This window comes from Oncorhynchus mykiss, chromosome 11 (assembly GCF_013265735.2).
Source record: "Oncorhynchus mykiss isolate Arlee chromosome 11, USDA_OmykA_1.1, whole genome shotgun sequence".
In the NCBI taxonomy this organism is placed as follows: domain Eukaryota; kingdom Metazoa; phylum Chordata; class Actinopteri; order Salmoniformes; family Salmonidae; genus Oncorhynchus; species Oncorhynchus mykiss.
Window position 1 is genome coordinate 28,371,608 of NC_048575.1, and position 20,087 is coordinate 28,391,694.

General features: G+C 42.4%; 1 protein-coding gene across 1 annotated transcript in view; it reads right to left on the reverse strand.

The window, feature by feature from the left end:
- LOC110535558 (kinesin-1 heavy chain) overlaps positions 1-19,784 on the reverse strand; it is a 28,599-nt gene extending 8,815 nt beyond the window's left edge. Inside the window, exons 1-15 of the mRNA XM_021620626.2 lie at positions 19,296-19,784; positions 13,374-13,461; positions 13,173-13,246; positions 12,801-12,905; positions 12,553-12,601; positions 8,744-8,799; positions 8,243-8,330; positions 7,755-7,879; positions 4,920-5,024; positions 4,321-4,466; positions 3,566-3,714; positions 2,543-2,733; positions 2,270-2,338; positions 1,030-1,236; positions 180-323 (exon numbers count right to left, since the gene is read on the reverse strand). Of these exons, the coding sequence (XP_021476301.1) occupies positions 180-323; positions 1,030-1,236; positions 2,270-2,338; positions 2,543-2,733; positions 3,566-3,714; positions 4,321-4,466; positions 4,920-5,024; positions 7,755-7,879; positions 8,243-8,330; positions 8,744-8,799; positions 12,553-12,601; positions 12,801-12,905; positions 13,173-13,246; positions 13,374-13,461; positions 19,296-19,421 (1,722 nt within the window). The 5' untranslated portion in view covers positions 19,422-19,784. The remainder of the gene's footprint in view (positions 1-179; positions 324-1,029; positions 1,237-2,269; positions 2,339-2,542; positions 2,734-3,565; positions 3,715-4,320; positions 4,467-4,919; positions 5,025-7,754; positions 7,880-8,242; positions 8,331-8,743; positions 8,800-12,552; positions 12,602-12,800; positions 12,906-13,172; positions 13,247-13,373; positions 13,462-19,295) is intronic.
- Between the last annotated feature and the right edge of the window lie 303 nt (positions 19,785-20,087).

Consider the following 20,087-nt stretch of genomic DNA (forward strand, 5'->3'; position numbering starts at 1 on the left):
CATCAGACAGTTTAACTAATGCATAGCTTAGGAGGAGGTTACATAAGTGTGGGATGAGGTTAGGTATGGTTTGCGATGAGGTTAAATGGTACATAAGAGCCACACAGGCTCCCCCTCCCAAAAGTATCCCAATCCTGGGCTTCCATTCCATGACTGGTGTGGCACTGAATGATGTGTACCTTGATGTCGTTGCTGCCCACGGCGATGCCTATCTCTACCAGGTCTTTGAGCAGCGATGACATCATCTCAGTTACCCTCTTCTTCTGGTGGTTGGTCATCTCCTTCAGCTTCTGCAGCTCAGAGTCAATGGACACCAGGATACTCTGAGGAGGACAAACAGGACAGGTTGATTTCACAAAATGCCAACCAACTTGGTTCACAATGCAGTGAACTCCTACACAGTATTCAACTCCATGCCTGGAGGGCCAAAACACTTATGGTTTTTGTTATTTTCTTCTAATCAGGGACTTAATGATTCAACAGCTGACCTGGGACACTAGCTGGGTGGACGAGCTAATCAATGACATTGTTAATTGATTAATCAGGGTTACAGGTACAATCTATAAATTCCTAGAATTTCCTGTTCAGTTCATATCATATTTTCATTCATTGTTTCACATATATCTATTTCTTTAAAGGGTTTCTGAGTGGTGCAGCGGTCTAACACACTGCATCTCGGTGCTAGAGGCGTCACTACAGACCCTGGTTCAATTCCAGGCTGTATCACAACCGGCCGTGATTGGGAGTCCCATAGGAGTTGGCCCAGTGTCGTTAGGGTTTGGCCGGGGTAGGCCTACATTGTAAATAAGAATTTGTTCTTAACTGACTTGCCTAGTGAAATAAAAGGGTAAATTAAAATATATATATATATTTAAAAAATATGCTGTACCTGCAATAGTTGGCACATAGTGATCAACAAAGGTGAGTTTAGTTTGTGAATGACGTTGTTCTTTCTCCTTTTTTAAAATAAAAGTTACCAAATTTCCAACCTGTAACATTGTGTAACGTGTAACTTAAAATAAAACCAACCGATTTCTGGTTGAGCTCCTCACTGAGAGCCTCAAACTCCTTGGTCTTGTTTTCCACCTCCTGACTCTTCTGGTCGTAGTTAACAGCCAGCTCCTCCAGGGCCTGAAGCACCTCCTTCACCTCCTCCTTGGACGCCTCATTTTCAGACTGCAGACGGTTCAGCTCCACCTGCAGGTTGTCGTGGTCACGACGTGACGAGGCCAGCAGCTGGAGAAGGAACAGAGTTTTCAGTAGGGAGAAAACATTTTGAAACAGGTAGGTGGGAGGTATTACCTTGTCCAATAGGTATTAACTTGACCAATAAGATGCATGTATGCTTTCTGTTGCAGAACATTATGCTATGTGCCCTACTGAACACAACCCAGGCCTGGGGGTAACAATTAATAAGTCCCTACTCATTCTGAACATTCATGTGTAATTAAAATCCAGTGTACTGAAGGCTGAGTTGAGAGTGTTAAAGCTCAGAAACATCGTAGGATTGTTAAACGTTTGAGTGTCGGCAGTCAATCTCTTGTGTTCACACCGCAAAGACCTTGGAAGTCATCAGCCACTCAGCCTTGTTAAAATACTCCAAACCAGAAGGTGGCAGTAGCGTTATCCGTGCGCATTGGTCTAGATTCCAAGCTATCTGCACTAATGTTGCTACTTTGTACAAAGCTAGCTAGCTAAGGACACTACACTAACAGGCAGCTGTTTTATGGAAACTAGCTAATCCATTGTGATTTAATTATGTCAATACTAGCTACAGTGTTTAGCTAGTTTGGAGGAAGTACTTAGCATTTTGTGCATTGCATCTGTGTACTTTGCTTTATGGGGGTTTGTGCTCTTTGGTTTGGTCAAAGACAAGATGTTGGCAACTGACAAGCATTGCGGATCTACAAGTAAAATCGGTAGGTTCATCGCTACCGGGTCAGCATGCAGCAGGTACCACTTCTGTTCAGGCAAGAGAAGGGAGGGCCTCCCACTGTGATAAGTACATATCGGCAGTCTATCAGTAGTGAGATTCTCATTGTGTTTCATGCTTTAGGATGTCAGATTCTCCCCAGGATGAGCAGCAGGCTGAGAGGTGCCTCTTTAACTCAGCTGTGTCTGGGTTAACAGTCAGCTAACAGCTTGACCCCATCTCTGGGCCCTGATGAGCCTATACAGGCAGATTGATGGCCTAGTTAACAGAATGGCCCGGCAGGGGGGCAGTATAAATGCACGGCAGGGGGGGTGCAAAATAGGGGAGGGGGTTCACCTCCTCCTGGTCCAGCATCTGCTGCTTCAGTTTCTCTGCCAGCTGGCTCTGCTGGTTGATCTCATCATCCTGTTGGAGGGAGAGAGAAGAGCGAGAGATAAAGGAGGGGGGAGAGAGAGAAAGGAGGGGGGAGAGAGAGAAAGGAGGGGTGTTTTTGAGACCAAAGTATTATCAAGGAAAACCTATATCGTCAGTAAAACATATTTTAAATGACTACGTCATTGAAATCTTTATGCCACCCTAGTGTTGCAGTGTGATGCTCTGCTCCCTTACCTTATCATCCAGCTGCTTGTAGAGTTTAGACAGCTCAGCCTCGCACTTCTCTTTCTCTGCGTCAGTCAGTTTAACCCCTGGGATGCTGGGCGAGGGGGTCATCTTTTCATTATTCACCACGTTGTCTAGAGCCTGGACCTCAGCATTAGCCTTCTCCTTGTCAAACTGCTCCTCCACCGGCACACTCTCACCTACAGGAGGCAGGACAGAGGGATGGAGGGATGAAGGGGGGGGTGCAGCCATGGAGAGGGAGATGACACAGGGTTAGAGACTGGGCGTAAAATGAACACCTGCCAAATGCGGGTAGATTTAGGTATTGGTGCGTAAGAGTATCTATTTTACCAGTCATGTTTGCGGGTGGTGAATTTGCAGTGCTCTACAATACAACCATTACATTCGCAAGTAAAAAGTACAAAGTTAATAATGAGCACATGTGCGAATCGTTTTGTTCACAAGTTTGGTTGTTTTTCAACTTTAGGACTCAAGTGGCCCTGTTACCACAGTTACCCCCCCTTAAAGGGGCAGTTAAAAAAAATTTCTCATCTGATATTTTGGTTAAAAGACAAGGGTCCCGAAAAAGGTAATAAAATGTAGCAATATACCACATTACTTCTTAAAAATACATCATCATGTTTTAGAAACATTACAAAGCATAATCTGTTTATTTTAATTGCATTTTTTTGTTTTTATGTAATTATGGCAAAAAAATATTTGGTAGATTTAAAAAAAAATCTATTTGCCACAGTGGCTGGTGGACCTTAAAGTACATTTTAGGCCCTGGTTAGAGAAGAAAGACAGCTTCTGTAGTATCTACTCAACAGTCAGACCATTTTCTGGGTCCTATGTGTTATTGCAACGAAAACTGTTTACTCTAAATGTGATTTCCATTGCAAAAATGTTGCTACGGTGTGCAGTGCACTAATGAACACAACCCTGTTCAAACCTAGTAGGACACAAGCATTATTCATGATATAATCAATTATCCTAGAACACCAACTGAATAACCACTTATTTTTCTCTCACCGTTTCTCCAGCGGTTGAGTTCGTTCTCCAGCCAGGTGACGGTGCTCCTCAAGGTCGTGTTCTTCGCCTTTTCTCTTTCATACTTCTTCTTCCACTGTTCTGCCGTCAGCTCCACATTCAGACACACTGTGTTCTTAATGGTCTTTGCTCTGAGGTAACACAACGATTACCTTTCAGAGTGGGAGTGCGCTTGACAAGTCAACCACTTCCGACCACTCAAAGCATATAGCAGTGCATTCATGCCATTGCTAACATCATACTAAGCATAGAGAACCAATAATTATATTTAATTCTGTGGTACCTTCATTCAATTGACATTTATAACACTTCCGTCCACTGACTGACTTTAACACTATTGATTCTGGGTCATTTACAGATTTACAGCATTGTTTCTCAACTCAGTTACTAGTAGACATGGGGGTACCTGTCTAATCCACACCAGGGTGCTTTGGAAGACTCAGAAGAACATGGTCATGGCAAGATGGTATCCAGCTTTTGTCATATTAATGTCAAAAAATAGTTTTTTTTTTGCATTTTAGCTAACCCTAACCTAATTCTCCAAACCTGCTACATTAATTATCCTAAACAAAGAGGTGTAATGGGTTAATTTGACAAAAGCTGGATGCCTTCTAGCCATGACCGGAGAACATAGGCCTAATGATCAGTTGTATAGAGGGGGTAGTCCAGACAGATTAAAATGTTATTGGGGGTACAGTAACCAAATAAAATACACAGTCCAGGGGCTGAGAGCGTACCTCTGTCCGAACATCAGTGTGGACTTGGTCTCAGCCTCATTGTAGGCAGAAGGTGAGGCACAGATGACCATGGTGGTCCTACAGTTACCACCCAGAGAGTCCTGCAGGATACGGGTCATCTTACTGTCTCTGTATGGGACATAGGTCTGGAGAGAGGAGGGGGGGAGAGAGCGACATGAGTTTCACAGTCAATCTACAATACTAATCGTTTTCTCCTAGAGGGTAATACATTAAAGCCTGGTCCCAGATCTGTGTGTGCCATCTAGCCAACTCATTGGCTCATGTACTGAAAACGTACATTTTACAAGTGCAGCAGCTTTGACTTACGGCAAGATTGGTATGGTGCTTTTGTGCTTGACACGTGCATATTTACCCCACCACCCTATTCCAAAATGTCCTCATCCAATATGTACTCCATCTCCTCCCCTACTGCTAAAACAGCTGTTTGTTGACATCCGAGTCCCAAATGGCACCCTACTCCCTATATACTGCACAACTTTTCAAAAGAAGTACACTACGTAAGGGATAGGGTGCCATTTGGGACGCAATCATTCTCCCCAGCACCAAGGGAGCCGAGTGAAGCGTTACGGTCATCTCACCGAGCCTTCAGCCAGAGCAGAGATGACGTTGCCCAGTGCAGACAGGGACTTGTTGATGTTTTTAGCTTCTTCCAGCACCGCACCCTCCGCTCCAGTTTTACCCACCTAAACACACACACACACACACACACTTAGGAGATCACAATCCACCACAACACACAATCCACCACAACACACAATCCACCCTCATGACAACACTAGTACAAGAGCATATCACTTGAGTTCATATTAGATCAGAAAATTCTAAGATAAACATGGTTGAGTCCTAAATGGCATCCTATTCCCGATTTAGTGGTACACGAGAGATATATCTATTGATATATATAATTAATAGGGAAAAGGGTGCCAGTGTGTCCACTATATTCATTTAGCAGCAGCACCTGCCATCACTCAAAATATATTTTTTTATTATTAAATCCCTCATGCAGTCATCATAATTGTATGTTTAAATCACTGTCTAACAAATCACTTTTTATTTAATGAAAATAAATCCAAAATATATTTTTCACAATTTATTTCCCTGAGCCTCCTTCGGCCCTTGAAATGCTCAGTTTGATCGTGTGGGTGTTAGGAAACAAGTTTGAAGATATTTACATTCCCAACCCTGATTGGCTAATAGGATGTGTAGAGCCACCCCCTTAGACCAATGACTGTCTGGGTATCATAAATCCGTTCACATTGTGACGTCATGAGGTGGGACAAAAAGGTTTATTCAACTTGAAATTCCAGTATTTCTTTTCAAACAGCTTTTACACAAAAAGGGCCTTATCATTTTTAGTGTTACTTCAACCTGTGTGGAAATATAATTTAAATGTATTTATTTATTTTTTTAAACGGGAAGTCAGGTTTAACTGCACGGCACCTTTAAATATTTCTTCCAGATGTGCTTTTAGTGCACAATTTTTGCAATTAAACCCCTTTTCTACCCGAGTCAGATTAACTCATGGATACAAATTGTAAATCTGCATGCAGTTTGAATAAAGTTGCTACTTAGCGTTAGGACAATTGTTAACTACCGTAAGCGCAATGAATGGAAGTCTATGTGAACAGTTAGCATGCTAGCTGTTCCCATAGACTTCCATGCATTGTGCTAACGCTAGTTAGCAATGGCTTCCAAAACTACATGCAGACATAACATTTTGACATTTGCATTTCAGTCATTTAACAGACGCTCTTACCCAGTGCGACTTAATGGACAAATTAGGGATGAGTGCCTTGCTCAAGGACACAGGCAGAGTTTTCAACTAGTTGGCTCAGGGATTCGAACCAGCGACCTTTACTGGCCCAACGCTACCTGCCACCTAAAATAAATGGTATCCATGAGTTCATCTGACTCTGGGTAAGCAGAAAAAGGGTTTAACTGCCAAAATCTCATATTTGTTGCAAAATGAGTGAGCAGTGGTGCAAATAAGAGCCACGAGCGTACAGCCACCACTTGCTCCTCATCTCCCTACAGTGCAGCAGCTACCATCAAATTACATTTCAGATGGTGTCAACATAATTACATTTTCAAGCATTTGAGTATGATGTGCTTTTAAAAAGTCCCCAGAAGTGACCTTCTCACAGTCCTACTAAAAAATGTTACCCCACAAATCCTAGGGGAAACACTGAGGGTGCCATGTGCACTATGTAGGGGATACGGTGCCATTTTGCTTCGCAGTCCATATCTAATTAAGGTAGATAATGCTACCAAAACACACTAGTCTTAACAAAGAAAATGCAGGAGACCACAACAAACATTGATGTAACAAAAACTGATTATGAAAGAGGGCCACAAAGCATGTTAATGGCTTTGCTTGATCTTAATGCCATCCTGTGGATTATCATCAGATTAATAATAAACAGATTACTGCTGTTGTCGTGTGAGTAATGAGTAACAGATGTGCTGAACACTCGAGGCGATCCAAGATGTGGTGGTACAAGTACGTGGCCTTGTCCAAGCCAGAACAGCCTATAAAGGGCAGAAGCCCATCACCTATTTCTGCAGATTGACGTACAAGTACACCCCATGGACAGGATCTTGATCCATGGCCTTCGATGTGGTCGGCTAGTTAGTTAAATGTGACCACATGCTCAAATCAATAGCAGCGTGTTAGGCTATAGGTACAGTGCAGCGCCAGTAGGAGAAAGCAGGCGTTGCGCAAAAGTGAATGTGATGAACTTGAACACTAAGATTGGAGATAAGAAAAGGGAGGAAACAGAGGAAAAGTAGACCGAGAGAAAGAAAAGTTTATGGCTGGAAGCCCGCGGGGCGATTTTATTTAGCCCCACAAGTTGAAAAAAAAAGATGTATTTAATGTTTATTGTTGGACATAGGACTGTATAAACGCCTGCAAATCAGCCGAGTGATTGGAAATCTGTTCCAAAGTATTCCCACGCATAATAGAGAGATAGACTGTATATGAAATGTAAGCAAGGTTTGAAAGGATTATGTTTCAGACTGTACATGAAATGTAAGCAAGGTTTGAAAGGATTATGTTTCAGTCAAGTATTCTATCTGTTTGGGCTTCTTGTTGTCAATTTGTAATCCACAAATTATTTGTGTGTGTGTTCCGGAACCCTAACCATCCACTCAAGAAAAAAAAGAAAAAATGCCCGAGGCCGAACATAGTTGACAATCGTTGGCTTTTGCTACGTCCTGATTTTCCACAAGTGTGACCATGCAATCTCACCGTCGTGCATTTAAAAGCATAGGACTGACGTAACCACAGACTGAAGTGAGTTACAGCCATTGTAAAAATCTATGCAAAAACACACTTCTGAAAAAGGGTGAATGATCGGAACACAGGCACAGAGGAAGGAAGGCACAGAGAGAAAAATAAGATGGAGACGTACTTTTTCGCTCCCGGCCAAATCGACAAGGTAGAGCTTGCCGCTGAGTTTCTGCTCTGTAGCAGTGTTTTCCTGCTTCACATTGATCTGGAAGATACTATGACTTCTGGAGCTGTGCTCGTTCATGTCTGGAACACACACACACACACACACACACACACACGTTAACACACAAATCTAATGCCAACAGCAATATCTATTTATAACTAGGGTCTACAGTTTTTCCTGGTTCCTGGTCAGAAAAACTCCCGGCCCTAATTATGTAATGGATGTGAAATTGCATCCCAAATGGCACCCTATATTTTACATCCCAAATGGTACCCTATCTCCTTATGGGCCCTGGTCAAAAGTAGTCACAATCAAGGGAATAGGGTGCCATTTAGGACGTAGCCTGACACTGCTGTGTGAGATTGTCTTGGTTGATCAGGAGATCCATTGAGGAGGATGACGAACCCATGAGAAGCAGCAGGGACTGTGTTGGACTGACTCACTTGTGACGGCAACGTGCCGGTTGGATTTGCCCTCGTCAATAGTATCCATGACCTCATCGGGGCTGCACACAAAGCGCTCGGTACACCCCTAGGGACACACAGAGAACCAAGGAACAACTATTTAATTTGACATGGTAGACGTTCATAGACAAAGAGGCGATTATGGATACATTTTTTGTTAACATTGGCATTAAAGTCGTGGACAATCCGGAAGTTAAATCGGTATTGTAAGTCCTTTAACTTTCTCCAAACAACGCAACCGAAATAGCACCCTATTCCCTATAGCGCACTACTTCTGACCAGCACCCATATATCAAAAGTAGTGCACTACCAAGGGAATTGGGTGCCATGTGACCCACAACCATTCTTCCAATTGATCTATAGGCAATCCATCATTCTCGTCATCTACTGAACTGTCTCATCGATTCATCCCCCTGACCAAACCTTCATGAATCTATGGTACCATTATAGATGGTTTGGTTCACTTGACCTGTGCCTCACCTTGACATAGGGCACCCTGTTCTTATCCTCATGTACAGACAGGTTGTTCTTTGTTACTGCAGAGAGGGGAGAAAAAAAAAGAAGATTTTATTATTGCAGGTTGTTGATTAACGTTGTAACAAGCAATCATCACCAGGCAAGCGCCTGCATTTAATGGGATACTTGGCATCGGAGGCCCTTTATCTACCTGCTCCCTAATGGCGCAGCGGTCTAAGTCACTGCATCTCAGTGCTAGAGGCATCACTACAGACCCTTGTTCGATCCCGGGCTGTATCACAACCGGCCATGATCAGGAGTCCCATTGGCCCAGTGTCGTCCGTGTTAGGGGAGGGTTTGGCCGGGGTAGGCAGTCATTGTAAAATATGAATTTGTTCTTAACCGACTTGACTAGTTAAATAAAGGTTAAATAAAAAATGTCATAAAAATCTACTTCTGCAGAGTCTGATGAACTCATGGATACCATTTGTATGTTTCTGCGTGCAGTTTGAAGAAAGTTGCTAACTAGCGCAATTGCTAGCTAGTGCAATGACGAAGTCTATGGGTATCTGCTAGCATAAACTCCCACTATTGTACTAATGCTAGTTAGCATCGACTCGCAAAACAACCTCTAACTTCCTTCATATTGGACACAGGGACATACAAATGGTCCCCACGAGTTCATCTGGCTCTGGGGGAGTAGATAATGGGTATACAGAGTTTGGGCGCAATATCACTGGTCGCGCAGCGAGAGCATGCTCCTCAAACAGTGGTTTGTGTGTGGAGTGAAATAACGGTTTTCCAGCAGAAAAGGGGGGATACCTAGTCAGTTGTCCATCTGAATATATTCAACAGAAATGTGTCTTCCGCATTAATCCAACCACTCTGTATCAGAGAGGTGAGGGAGCTGCCTTAATCGACATGTCTTCCGCGCCCGGGGAACAGTGGGTTAACAGTGCACGCTGACACAGTCGCCAGGTGTATGGTGTTTCCTCCGGCACATTGGTGCGGCTGGCTATTGTATCAAGAAGCAGTGCGGCTTGGTTGGGTTTCGGGGGTGACACAGCTCTCGAACTTCGCCTCTCCCAAGTCCGTACGGGAGTTGCAGCGATGAGACAAGACTTACTACCAATTGGATACCACGAAATTGGGTAGAAAAGGGGGTAAATAAATAAATAGTACTGTTGGGAGATCTGGAGAGACTGGGTCAGTCAATTACTAATCCTCTTATTAAAAGTATATATATATATATATATATATATATATATATATATATATATATATATATATATATATATATATATATTCAACTCGCAATCTGTTGATTTTTTAAATTTGAAAGATTGAAATTGTATGTTAAACATCACAGCATAGTTTAAATATGGTGAAGAAATCCAAAGAGGGTGGCCAGCAGAGACAGGTGGGATGGGCTGAGGGAAGCTGAGGGTTGGGATGTGGAATTGGAGACAAGTTGGAGTGGAGTTGCTGGGCGGGGGATAGAATGACAGTCAAAGATTAAAGTTTAAAAAAAATACAAATAAAACATAAAGAGTCCATTTAAAATGACACTGAGGGGCAGTGACGTTACATTTAATGCCGGTATGTCTGAGGCTGATGCCGTGCAGGTGTTCGTACACATGCATATACACACACACTCTCATTCAAATGCACACATGTGAACATACACACACATGTAAATATTGCCATACATGCGCACTCAAACATACTCAGTTGGCCTTGGTGTTATGGTTTTTGTTGTCCTTGATGTCTTTTGCATTGTTGTTTTCTGTTTTCCTGTGTCTCTCTCATTTTTGTTCATTTTGTTAGTTGTTGGTGCATTGGGGACAGGGGCTAGGGGGGGGGCCTTGGAGGGCTGGTGGCCTGGCGGTTGGGAGCTTGGGCTGGTGGCTGATAGATGGCTGGTCCGGGTCCCTGTTTTTAACCTTGTGGGAGGATCTGTCAACGTGCCCTTGAGCAGGGCGTTGACCCTGGTTGCTCCTGTGTGTCGCTTTGGATGCGAGTCTGTTAGATGATTAATGTGATGTAGTTGTTTAGAGGCTTCACTGCGAGTACATTGTATGTTTTAAATATTAAATAAAAACAAATGTTTAAAAATGAGATCGCCTATAGTCACATCATGCAGCCCATATATGTTTTGATTTCTAAGACATTCTATGGTTTATCATTCACAACTAAAGTTGCCAAATATCTCTAAATCTAGTGTTTTACATTCAACATAGCGCACTGGCTCCGGAATGGAAAAAATATCAGCTAAGTTCAATTCTTCTCACTATAAAATCATATAATACTAAATAATGGCACATCTGGTCAGCTAAATGAACAAGCCTACAGCCAATGGCATGGAGCATAGCTAGATAACATATCTTCTTCTGAAATACATTTTCTTCATATCATAATGTTTCTTTAGACCTGACTAAAATAAATAATGGGTTTATTGTGATTGAATATACACAATTGATTTACTTTTTTTAAATATTTTTTTTATGTCGAGGTTCCAAAGGTGCGCATCACCGGCTAGCATGCAGCTTGATTGCGTAGAGCCCCGGAGATACTAAACGTGTTTATGTTAAATAACGGTCAATTACCTCGAGATCGGCAGACTCGAGTGCATCCGATTTCCTTTGGTCATCCTTGAGATTTCACTACAATTTGATTGGAGTCCACCTGTGGCCAATTAAATTCTTTGGACATGATTTAGAAAGAGACAACCATCTAGATAAGGTATCACAGTTGACAGTTCATGTCAGAGCAGAAACTATACCATGACGTTAAAGGAACCGTCTGAAGATCTCCGAGATATCATTTAGGAGGCGTATATCTGGGAAAAGGTATCAAACAAGTTCTACAGTGTTGAACGTTTGATAGTGACCATCATTGGTCAATTGAAAAAAAAGATGTAACTACCCATACTATGCCTAGAGCTGGCCATCCGACCAAACTGTCAGAACTACAGAGTTCCTTGGCTAATCCAGGAGAACCTGCCAGAAGGACAACAGTCTCTACAGCACTTCACCAATCTGGGCTTTATGGGAGAGTGGCCAGACGGAAGCCACTCCTGAGAAAAAGGCAAGACAGCATGCCTGGAGTTTGCAAAAAGGCATGTGAGAGAGCATAAAGCAAAGGATTATGTGGTCTAATGAGAGAAAAACTACTTTTCGGCCTCAAATGAGAAATCCAGGCACAGCTCATCACCAATCGAACACAATTCCTACCGTGAAGCATAGCAATGTCAGCATCATGCTATGGGGATGCTTTTCAGCGGCAGGGACGGGAAGAATGGTAAGGATAAAGCAAACAATGAACGATCCCAAATACAGGCAAACACCTAATGGGAACCTGCTTCGGAGTGCAAACGACCTTAGACTGGGGGTGAATATTTAAGTTCCAACAGGACAATGATCCCAAGCATACAACCAAAGCAACGCTGAAACGGCTTCAGAACAAAAATGTGAAAGCCCTTGAACTGCCCAGCCAAAGCCCAGACTTGAATCCCATTGAAAATCTGTGGAAACACTTGAAGATTTCTGTTCACCACCGCTTCCCATATAACGTAACAGAGCTTAAGGAAATCTGCAAAGAAGAATGGGCGAAAATCCACAAATCCAGGTGTGCAAAGCTGATAAACACGTATTGACTTATGGGTGTGAATACATTTCTATATTTCAAATCCATTTAAATCCATTTAGAATTCAGGCTGCAAGACAACAAAATATGGAATAAGTCAAAGGGGTATGAATACTTTCTGAAGGCACTGGATATCTCCAGAATGGCCAAATGAGGATGCCTGCTGTGCCACAACACATAGTACATACCATCCAGTAGGTCCTTGATCCTGTCCAGGTAAATCTCAAAATATGAAACCTGCAACAGAGAAACCTCTGATTAGAAACAATCCTGCTGTGCAGTCTTTTTTTATTAGTATTATGTAGCCGATATGGAATAACTAGCTAATCGGCGCCCAGTGAGGGACGGACGGGCAGAATGTACTCGGTCATAGGTTTATTAAAAATGTCGCAATAGAAGCACTTGAGGCCAGCTGTGTGGTTGAAGTGCTCCAGACCTTGATGTGGAACTCTAGGTTCTCATCCATGGAGTAGATGTAGTTGAAGATGTCCTGGACTATTCTGGGGATGATCCCCATACCATCCGGGTCATGGAGGCTACCCTTTACAGGACACAGACAGGTTCCCGTCAATCATAGAACAGTTGAAAGCAGGGTTGGAGTCAATTCCGTTTCAATGCCGTCATATCAGGAAGTACACTTCAATTCCAATTCCAATATTACTTAAGGCCCTTCTATGAGAAAAAAAATGTGGAATTGAAATTGGTTGTCTTCCTGATGTGACTGAATTGAAATGGAATTGACCCCAACGCTGGTTGAGAGCATTTGACCAAACGCATTACGCATGTATTGTATAGGCCTTTCACTCACCTCCATGGTGTGCGTTTTTCCAGACGATGTCTGCCCAAAGGCAAATATAGTCCCATTGTAGCCATCAAGCACATCTGTGTACAGAGGGAAAATACATGGAGAACGTATTAAAAGCATCCCTTTAAAACTGCCAAAAGGTTCACACTGCTAGCACAGCACCAGAGCTAGCTACCTGGGCACGCTGTATCCATCCTTCCTTACCTTTAACTATCTTTTGAGCAGAGGCTTTGTACATCTGCTCCTGTGTCGTATTGGACCCGAACACTCGGTCAAACATGAACGGTTTACCCTGTAGGACAATAGGTAAAAGTGAATCAGCAACAAAGGATACCTAGAGTATATTTGTACAAGAATGGCAAGAAAAGTGACGAGGGAAAATATCCAAACAGAAACTTGTTCTAATGTTGACATTTACTTGAGGCCTATTTTCTGTGGTAGCATAGGTCGACTGATATAGCCTAACCTGTTATACAAGGTGTGTATATTGTATATATATATAAATTTGTACAATGACAATGGTCATTGGTCAGGTACTAAAATGGAGGTCAAGTGTCCAAAATATATATATATATATATATTTTGGACACTTGACCTCCATTTTAGTACCTGACCAATGACCAATGGCCTGTAATGAACAAATCAACCAACAATTGAAATACCGGTAGACAGGTATTCAAAACAGGCACAAGAGATTACATTAGCCATCCCAGCAGGTCAATGAGAAACACCACAGTATACGGTATTCACCACCAGACCAACTCAGTCCAAACACAGCCTTTTCAAAATTAGGTTTGTGTCCACTAATGGACTCCTTTGTAAAGAGATCCACTGCACACTAGACCAAGGCTTGAGTCCCAAATGGCAGCCTATTCCTTATACAGTGCAATGGATGGGACCTGGTCTAAAGTAGTGCACTATATAGGGAATAAGGTGCCATTTGGGATGTATGATGATGTATGATGATGGCCTTTCCCCTTCTCAGTGTGACTAAGGGCCAGAGACAGCTAAGAAACATCAGCATCCTCCCTCTGTGTCTCTGCTTTACTGACTGGCAACTGATCAGCAGGGCACTTCAGGCTCTTCATTTGACAGCAGCAGCCAATATCAATCATTACAGCGTAGATCAGAGGGAGTTCTTTAGGATGACACAGCATTCCCTGAGAACAAATGTTTTAATTGAGTTAGGCTACTTTAAAAAACTGTGCATTGAAAGAGAAAATGTCTACTTTCCTTGGCCAAATGAAAGTCATTGAAGAGTATGGGAAAATAAAATGGAATACTCAAACTAGTGCAGTAGCTAAAACAGTTTGGGAATTAAAACCCAAACGTTCCTTGTGGGTAACATTATGTTCATAGGCTATCTGCCAGCATAATTGTAAACAACCTGTAAGGTTATTTTTGATGAAAAGTTGTGTGCTGCTGACATTCATACTGTATCGCTCTGTGTGAGTGATGGTGTTAGAGCAGCAACGTGGTCTCCGAGGACTTCGTATTATTCTGTATAAATCCGACACACTCCATCTCATATAAAACAAATGGAAATTTGTACAATATGTTACACATTTTCTAAAACGTACAGTGTCACGAATTTGCAAACTATTTGTTACAAATTCCAATTTGTTGTTGCCTACATTGGCTAGGTGGCTAACATTAGCTAGCTCTAGGTGTTAAGGTTAAGAGTTTGGTTAAGGGGTTAGCCAAAATGCTAAGTAGTCGCAAAGTAGCTAAAAGGCTAAAGTTGTTCGTGATGAGATTCGTACAAGCAACCTTTGGGTTGCTAGACGTTCACATTATATGTCCACCCCGAGCCAGCAGCCGTACTTTTGTTTTTGCCTTAAGTAACCTTCTGTTAGATGTAACCATACCAAATGTAACACATCATCCTAATTTGAGTGACCCGGATTTACATTTACCATGTTACGACTAGTCTGAGTAGGACTAAATTATCCACTACAGTTCCTCTATCTACAACCCTAGCAATAGTCTGACAACCTCGATCCGAATCTTTGTTTGCATTCTGATTCTCCCCCTTTTCCCCAAGCGTGCACTTGTACACTTTCTCACATGGAATAACAATGGTGGAAACTCTCTCCAGCCAATGCTTGAACCAATCCAATGCTTTTAAATCCATGACGGAACGTGTGCAAGGCCACACTTCAGGAGAAGGGTGGAGAATCGGGACGCAGCCTTTGTGTTGTGCTGCTATGGACTGTGCATAACTGAGCACTGCCAAAATAGTCTTTATCTATGGTTCTGCTGCCTTGACACTGACGTGGGGTGTCCTCATTCTGAATGATCACTCTGACTATGTGCCTGTGAGCACCACCAAAATGCCAGCCAAGGACTAGGCTTATATGGTAGTAGTGATGGGTTGCACCATTCTATTAGGAAGCCTTGGTGGTGTCCCAAATGGCACCCTATTCTGTATGTAGTGTGCTACTTTTGGCCCATAGTGCACTACATAAGGAATAGAATGCCATTTGGGACACTGACTTGATTTTACTTGATTCTCCTGGGCTGGCACCAAACAGAGCCATTCTAAAGAGGAAGAAGTACTTCTAAAGAAGTAGAACAAAAAGCATATCAATTATACTGAGCTTCAGGCAGAGATACAGTGGGGGGGTCAAAGTAAATAGTCTGGGTGGCCAATTGATTAATTGCTTAATAGTCTGTTTTATGGCTTGGGGGTAGAAGCTATTAAGGAGCCTTTTGGTCCTGGACTTGGCGCTCTGGTACTGCTTGCTGTGGGGTAACAGGGAGAACAGTCTGTGACTTGGGTGACTGGAGTCTGACAATTTTTGGGGTCATTTTCTATTAAGTTATCTTTACTTAAGTATGATAATTTACTTAAGTATGATCCCCCCCATGTTAAAAGGATAGTTCACCCAAATGACATTTTGGTTTCCTTATGTCAGCAATCCATGCTTTGATTTTGTTGTCCACCATTTTAAATGTTAACTTTTTAGCATTTGTGGCACAAATCCAATGCAAGTCAATGGTATCCATATTAGCATTTTGACACTTAATGTCCAAATTATCCAAAGTATGTAAATATGTATTGTGTAACTCAATGATATTACTTAGAGGATGTGGATATGAAGCACGGAAATGCTAATATCGATACCACACATTGGATTTGTAAGACAGTGCCGGGTAAACAAAACCAAATCATGGGTTCCTGTCCTACTTTGTCCATAAACTGCTTAGAGGTTAAGGAAACAAATGTAATTTTGTAATTTGGGTGATCTATCCCTTTAATAACATTGCAGGTGCGGGATTCTTTAAAAAAAACTTCACCTAATAGCAGGAACAGCACCGTCTAGTGGTCAGAACATGGAACTAACACGATGTAGGATGGGACATGGCTTTTACCATTTATTTGGATTCCTCATGTCTTACTCATTGTTAGAAAAAAAAAGTATGGTACAAATCAACTGTTAGGTAATATTATTTTAATCCTATACATGGGCAATTTGGATGGAATCCGTTACAATTTGATCTCTGAGAAATCAAGCTAACTCAACAAAATAATGTTGCAGGAATGCTAATCTTATCCATTTCTAACTACAAAAATGATTTTAGAACAATCTGAGATGGTGAGTGTCATGGCTTGCTGAAATTAGATGGAACAAGCCATAAAGGAAATGACTTCATCATCAGACTGACACAGGCTTTTATATGTCAGTGTCCCAAATGGCACCCTATCCCTCTTGCTCTGGTCATAAGTAGTACAATACTGCGACAAAAATGGCACCCTATCCCCAGGGCTCTGGTCATAAGTAGTGCACTATGTAGGGAATACGGTGCCATTTGTGACACAGCTTATTCCACAGTTTTGATTCCTGCCAGTGCCTGCAGCCAGCCAACCTCTTAGATTGTGGATCTAATACTATACCACAGTCTCCCTGCTGTCCTCCATTACTGGACTATAAACTGGCCAATTTGTCTCTGTGTGCCTGCTTCTCTGAAAAGCACAATCCATCGCTCCTAGCAGAGAAGAGTAGGGTTGTTGAACTAGAATGAGCATGATGCTGACTGATAGAAACAGCTGGGATGTCAGGTTTTAGGCAAGCCACACACCCCAATCTTCCAGCACATCAGGGTCAATCTATGGGCCATGACTGATGTACAGTATTTGGGTAGTCTTGCCATGGGTAACACTAGGGTTGCCAATGGGATTATAGGTTACCCTGTGGCAGTAGCTGGACATCTCACCAAAGGTTAAAGAGGCCAATGTTATTCAAATGAACGCAAAGACTGGTCAACACCAACAAAAGATGTATCCTTCCCAGGGATGTCCACCCTTGCTAATGCAACTAGTGGGTCCAACCCTACTTTTGACCAGAGCCCCAGTCAAAAGTAGGGAATAGTGTGCCATTTGGGCCTCATACCCTGAGGTCTGGGTGGATGTACTAGGAAGTAGACTAAGCATAGTGAGCTTCTATTAAAAGAAATCTGGACAAAGAAATGTTTCCAGTAGTCACTGCCTACTCAAATGACATGACATCCCTCCCCCATAAAAACACCACACCCCTCATCCATCCATTCAACTGTTCCCAGTTACACTGTAAAATAGAATGTGCCAATGACAACATAAGTCTCTCTCTGTCTCTCTCATAGGGAGGAATGTTGTGGGACACATTGCGCCCAGCACCCCATGCTCTATATTGGGTATGGCCCCAGTCAAAAGTAGTGCACTATATAGGGAATAGGGTGTCATTAAGACACATGGTTTCCGCTTCCAGAGAGATAGGAAAGACAAGGAAAATATTATTTCTTAGTTTAGTATAAATAAGCCTGACAATTTATCTTTCAAAGATGAAGAAAGTTAAGCTGCTGTGGATCATATGTTATGCTTGGGGCCAAAAGTTTTGTTCCTAACCACATGACATAACAAATGTGTATTCAGTCACTATGACCAGATGCCACACCCTTGGCTTCTACAGTACAGTTGACACTGTTGTTGGGACTTCTTTCTCCAGTTTTCAACCTCCATTCACCCACATCTCTTTGGGAAATGTTAAAAAACGGTTTATCATTTATGAAACAAACATCATTAGGCTACAGAATTGAGGGAAGTGTTTGGGCTTTTATTGTGGTAAGTTCTTGTAACTTAGAAGTCCATAAAGTTTGTCCCAGCAGTTATGGTCGTTGTCATTTTCCTTTTTACAAGGCCATGGAAGGGGTGGGGTAGTGTGCTGAGCAGGTGAGATCACCTGACTCCAAGTTTTCTATCCTAGTATTGCACCCCAAATTGTTATTCCAGAACAAAGCACCGGCTCTATGCTACCGTATCTGAAGTCAGTTACGGGGAAATTACATTTGTAGTAAATTGTCGGGCCTAGTTAGTTAAACCATTCAATACGCCCAAAAAATGACAGCTGTCAATGAGGCAGGGTAGCTTAGTGGTTAGAGCGTTGGACTAGTAACCGGAAGGTTGCAAGTTCAAACCCCCGAGCTAACAAGGTACAAATCTGTCGTTCTGCCCCTGAACAGGCAGTCATTGAAAATAAGAATTTGTTGTTAACTGACTTGCCTAGTTAAATAAAGGTTAAAAAAAAAAAAAAAAGGCGATGGCATCTGCGACGTGGCTATCCCTAGGTAGCTAACGTTAGTAACTAGCTACTATTTCAATACCGCACAAGGGACGGATAGTTACATACACATTTGTGCGATCATAAGTAGGTAACCAACTTCGAAAATAGGGCTGAGAGTTGAGATACAGGATTGATAGCCAAATCAGTTGTTCGGCCATCCCCTCCTAAGCTAGTTACACTTCTTTAAATTCCAGTCAATGAATTTTTAGGCCGCGGACATAACTTACTTTAGCTGCTAGTTCCAATTAGACAGCAAGACAAACAGTAGCTAGCTAGCGGAGTTAACGTTAGCTGGCGCTCAAGGGTGTTGCGGGCGTCATGTGTTGTTAATCGATTCGAGATTCATGCGAAATTGTAGCTATTTGAATGTGATACATCAATATGGCTAGGTATTATGAGAAGGGGTAAACAAAGTGCCATTGCAAGCTAACGTTAGCTAGCTAGTTAGTGCTTAGCTAGCTAACGTTACAAAGGCCGGGGACTGTTTTCGTAGGCCAATGTTTGCCGTGTTTGAACGCCAACTCACCGAGATAGACACTTGATCCTCCCCTGTAAACTTGGGTATGTATTTATCCCCTCTCTCCACCTCTGACTTGTTCAATGGTCTGAAACGGCACATCACTTTGATGGTGCATTCCGCCGGGTCCACCATCTTCGCCGCCGCTGTGAATGAATGGAGTCACACCAGACAAGCTCCTTCGGCTGCTAGCTAACTGCTACCACAGAAGAAGCGCCCGATCGATCACCCCTGTGGGAGGCAAAGCGATGCCGCACCCAGTGAATGTTGGTTTAGTTTGGTCAATCTCTTCCCTCCTCGTAAAAGGTAGCAAGTCGACTATTCATCAGACATATTTTTTTTTTAAAGACATCCATTCAAAAGATGGAAGTCATGTTGACGACCCGGCTGTAAAGTACTGTACTCTGACTTGCTCTTCGAGTCGAGAGGGATCCCTGTGTAAGCGGGTCTGAACAGAGAGGAAGAAGCGAAGCGAGAGGTATAACTAGACACAAATCTGTCTTAACCAGCAGATGGCGTTTTTTTTTCGCTCACCAAGCGATGTGTTTTTGCGTGGACGTCAATTTGGTTAACAAAAAAATAAATGGCTTATTTGCTATGTGTATTTTCTTTGATCGAATATAAGTTTCATAAGGATTCGGTTATTACCAGTGTACTAATATAAGTAGGACACGTGACATCCAGGAAACTTTGAGAAAAAAACACTTTATATCGGAGTTATGCGTGGTCATCACTATTACCTCAGCCACAGTTATAAACCCCGCCTATTTCTAAATGTATCTTCTTAAAATGTGATTTTAA